This window comes from Gossypium raimondii, chromosome 10, assembly GCF_025698545.1.
Source record: "Gossypium raimondii isolate GPD5lz chromosome 10, ASM2569854v1, whole genome shotgun sequence".
In the NCBI taxonomy this organism is placed as follows: Eukaryota; Viridiplantae; Streptophyta; class Magnoliopsida; order Malvales; family Malvaceae; genus Gossypium; species Gossypium raimondii.
In genome coordinates this window covers 60,822,813-60,827,618 of record NC_068574.1, presented here as the reverse complement: position 1 = coordinate 60,827,618, position 4,806 = coordinate 60,822,813, and the positions used below count along the sequence as shown (strand labels likewise).

Below are 4,806 nucleotides of genomic sequence, written 5' to 3'. Positions count from 1 at the left end.
CATCGGTCACGCTAGTTTTTAACAATACAAAATGGATGAATTTTTTAACAGAAAGGATCAATTTGCTCTTTAATTTAACAGTACAAAAGTACAAAATGAATGTTAATAAGCTACTAATTAATTTAGTGGTAAGATTTTGTGTGGTTTTCAAGCTTGTTGATGGTGAGGGACGAAACCAAGGGGAAAGCAACTGCGTTAGCTTCCTAACTAAGTTGGCCAACTTCAGTTTTAGTCCCTTTCACATATTAATAATTTAATTTTAAGTATTTTCATCCTTGGATATAATTGAAAATCTTTTTACCCCTAAAAAAATTAATTATTTAATTCAAACCCTTTTAAAATATAATTTTTAACTTTAACACCCTCAAGCTTTTATAATTTTATTTTGAACTCTTACACAAAGTTCATGGCTTCATTCCTGCCCAAGGTTCCAACTTTGAGTGTGAAAACCCTTCTCCCTTTCTTCCCATAGTTAAAGAATGTATGAGGTTCATTTCATAACAATAAAATAAAAATTTATAAACTATACTATAATAAAGTTTTTGTCTGAGTTTGGTGTCATGAGTCAACTCGACACCAATTCAGTTAAAAATGACTAAAAAACTAAGATTTTTACAAAGCAAATTATATTTTTGTAGGACAATCTCATTATAGGTTCTGATCATATCTCTTTTTGACACAATGTCTAGAACTACTCATAATCCCTCCCCAATCGAGCTAAGACTCAATCAACTATTTCAACCAAATTTAATAAATATGTTTTTTACATAATTTTTTTCACCCACATTACAAATATCGAATATATATAAATATTCGAAATATTATTATACTAATTCTTATCAAAAGGAATAACTGTAAAACTCATTGACAAGTATACCACTTTGATTTGTTTCCCCTTACCTAATTAAAACAAATTACTTGTTTAGCTATCTAAAGTCACCACTTGAAGTATTAACAAATGTTGAAAAACACATTAATTATTGCATTCTTTAGCAACACATGTATTAAATTAATCTTAAATCTTGGATTATTCACATGTCGTGGTGGGTTTTGGACTTATTACACCTTAATAGAGATCTCCATTAATTAAAAGAAAAAGCATGCACACAAACACAACAAAAATTAAATTAAATTGGAAAAAAGCATAATTTAATATTTATTTACAGTGGAAAGTGTTCACTTTACTGAAAAACACACACAAAAAATTAAACCCTATTTTTATACGTGCAGAGTGTTTTGAACAGTGGCAGCTTTTACGCATGTCTCACTCTTTGCACAAAAAACCAGACGATCATATCAAACATTTTCATAAAAATCAACCTCATGATCCCTAACATCAAAGCACAACTGATTTAAATAATCAAATAAATTAAGTTTTTTTTTTAAAAAAGGTTTATTTAATGTATGTTGTTGTGTTCATCTTTTTTTCTTCATATATATATATGTAATAAACGAACTACTGCCATTTCAGTTCAGATTTGTTCAGACTTGTGAGAAAAAAACAAAGAAAATTTCTGGGTTTTTTTTCTAGATTTGATTTTGGGGGGTGTTTTTATTTGAAAATATGGAAGAAGGGTTGTCGGGGTTTTGTATTAAAGGGAGTCATGTTCGTGGTAATAATGGGAACAACAATGGTGGTAGTGGAACTAAGTGTGGGAGATGGAACCCTACGACTGAACAGGTTAAGGTTTTAACCGAACTGTTTAGGTCTGGACTCCGAACACCGAGTACTGATCAAATCCAGAAGATTTCTACACAGCTTAGCTTTTATGGGAAGATTGAAAGTAAGAATGTGTTTTATTGGTTCCAGAATCATAAAGCTAGGGAAAGACAAAAGCGTAGAAAGGTCTCTATTGATGAAAATGATTTCATTTCTAGAGATAACATCTTCAATAACAACAACAACAAGATTTCATCTTCGAAACGTAGGTTTCTCGTCTTCTTCTTTTTTTTTTTTTTCAAACTACATTAGTAGTCACTTAACTGTGGATTCTTTTTGTTACCTAATTATGAAAAGTTATAAAATAATCACTCTCAATTTTTTTTGTTACCTAACTATCTTAGATTTTTGGGTGTTTTCATTTTTACGATAGCCACTTGATGATCAAAACAGACAAAATTGAATAGTTAAGTGATCATTTTGTAACTTTTCATAGTTGAGTGATCAAAACAGAAAAAAAATAGTTGGGTGGCCTCTATTGTAGTTTACCTTTTTGGGGGGTCAGATGATGTTGTGTCATGATTGTAAGATGATATTGTCCTCTTTGTGTACTCACTAAAAGGTTTTCTCATCTGAAGTTGCACTTCATAATCAAATCCACGGCCTCCCATATAGGCGTTTTACATGATAATGAAAATGACTTGTATATGACGAGGTATTGGATTTGAATTTAGGAAAGTGCATTATCGGGTGACAAATCCTTGAAGAATTTGTGGAATTCAAAGAGTACAATATGAACTTAAAAGTGGTATTATAATAAACATTTCATTTGATTTGATGAGTTTTTTTTTTTTTTTTAAATTGAGTCAAGTATGTCATGTCTATAAGATGATATTATCCTCTTTATGTACTCACTAATTCTGTAAGGTTTTCTCACTCGAAAATGCATCATAGATTCATATCCAGGGCCTCTCCATATAAGAGTTTTATGTGGTAGTGAAAATAAGTCGTATATGAGAGGTCTTGAGTTCAAACCTAATAAAAGTATTATGAGATGACAAATCTTTTAGGAGAACTTTAAAAAAATGGTATTATTATAACACATATTTCATTTGATTTAATGGGTTTTTTTTTCTTTAAATATTTGCAGGGTTTTTCGAGGTTAAGGAATATCAATCAGATCAAAGGGTTATCGAGACATTACAACTATTTCCATTAAATTCCTTTGATGAAAATGAGCAAGAGAAGCTGAGATTCCATGCAAACGAATGTAGGGAAACATCATCATTTCCATACACAATCAATAACCCAGAAATGGATCATCCACCATTGGATCTTCGTTTAAGTTCCCTGTGAAAAAAAAAATCATAAAATGTTGAAAAAAAAAGTAATTTTAGGTTTAGGCAATGATGAAATTAGGGTAGAATTAATTTTTATGTTGTAGTTTGGAAATTTTTACGTTTGTAATGGTAATTTCTCTTTTTTTTAAAAATTATGTTAAATATTGAAAATTATATCAATGCTAAGACATTCCTCCTCTATATGCTCATAAAATGATTTAGTTCTTTGTACTTTTTTCTCTCCATGTTTTATAATGTTTAGATTTAGTTTTCAATGAAATTTTAATTGCTTGAAATTGAATTTTGCTTCCTCTCATACAAAAAAAATGTTTGTCTTTCCTTGAAATGCATAAAATGTATTCTATAAGATTAGATTCTGCCTTGGTTTTGCTTCCAATCTTTGAATTTCATGTATGTGTACATACATTAATATATTTTAAATTTTGTTTTTGGTATTCTAGTAATATAGTTTTTTAATTTCATAAATGAAATTAAGATTAAGAAAATGTCAAATGCGATTTCATTTTTAATATACTTTATTGTATTGATTTTACTTGTAAATTTTAAAAGGATTTATATTTGATGTATTTATATGAATCTATATATCAGTGTCACGGGTCACGGACTAAAGTTTATGACCATGATAAATGGAAACAGAATGTCCATGAAGGTTAATTGATTAAATGGGGTTCATTTAACTCATATGAACTAGTTCAATTCGTGGAATACATGGAAAAATACATCTACTTAAAGTCTTAGTAGCCTAGTGTAACACTCCAGTAAAGCTAGAGTCATCATGGTGAATATTGTAAATCCTAAGATAAGATTGTATAGTGTGTAAATTTATTAGGAATCTCATCTTGTAGATAGCCTTTAATCTCAATTGTCGATGTAATTTAAAATGTACTGTTAGATTTAGGGAAGCTCAACTATAAATAGAGGCTTTTCCTCCCATTTGTAACCATTCAGTTGCAATTCTTCAAAGTAATAGAAGCACTTTGAGAGAATTTGCTTTCTTGTAGCTTTTCTATTCGCTCGTAGCTTCTTCCTTGAAAGTTTGCTTTTATTTTATTTTGGGGCCCTAGAAAATTTCCTTTGTGTATTCTCATTTTTCGAGAGTTAAGATTGATTTAAGTAGATTTAAAATTAAAAAAATCATCTAAAGTCGCGTGGATTGCTAGCCTAAAGTTCTAACATTGTGACACTAGCAGATAGTGCCACACTCCCCCATCTCGTTAAAAATCATTAAAACTAATACAAAAAATTAAATTTTTAAACTCTTAACTAAAACTTTTAAGAGATGGCGTTGTTTGATGCTGTTTGGCTTTGTGACACTACTTCGATTTTTTCTCAGCAAATAGATTTTATTAATAAAGTGCAAGTGCAGTGATACCAGATTAAACATAAGACATTGTTCCGATTAAGGATAATTTCGAAAAATCCGTCAAATGGTGGTGAGAATATGTTTAAATTGAGTCTTAAATGTAAAATCGGAATTCAAATTATACCTAATTTTCTCATTTAGATACCTAATTTTCTTTTTGTCAAAAATTATACTTAAATTATCAATTTTGTCACATTTTACCCCAAGACATGATACTGGGGGTGAAGGGAGGGAGTAAGCAGGGCCTGCCCTCCCAAAATTGAAAATTTTTAGTAGGCCCTCCCCAAGATTAATAAATTTTTAATTTAATCTTAAAAGTCATAAAGATATAAGTTAATATAAGAGTGAAATTGCACTTTTAATTCTTATAAAATTATCTAAATCTCGGCTCTCAAAAAAAATTTTTGACTTCACCCTTACAT

General features: G+C 29.6%; 1 protein-coding gene across 1 annotated transcript; it reads left to right on the top strand.

Moving 5' to 3' along the window:
* Positions 1-1,458: 1,458 nt before the first annotated feature.
* Positions 1,459-3,075, top strand: LOC105777009 (WUSCHEL-related homeobox 5). The gene is made up of 2 exons (XM_012600039.2): positions 1,459-1,925; positions 2,811-3,075. The coding sequence occupies exons 1-2, from the start codon at positions 1,565-1,567 to the stop codon at positions 3,014-3,016; spliced, it is 567 nt and encodes a 188-aa protein (XP_012455493.1). The 5' UTR covers positions 1,459-1,564; the 3' UTR covers positions 3,017-3,075.
* The last annotated feature ends 1,731 nt before the right edge of the window (positions 3,076-4,806 follow it).

Bases quoted from the DNA above. Each gene is read 5' to 3' on its own strand.
- LOC105777009 (XM_012600039.2), top strand. From the start codon at position 1,565: ATGGAAGAAGGGTTGTCGGGGTTTTGTATTAAAGGGAGTCATGTTCGT. The intron at 1,926-2,810 runs GTAGGTTTCTCG...AAATATTTGCAG, and splicing joins CAAGATTTCATCTTCGAAAC to GGTTTTTCGAGGTTAAGGAA.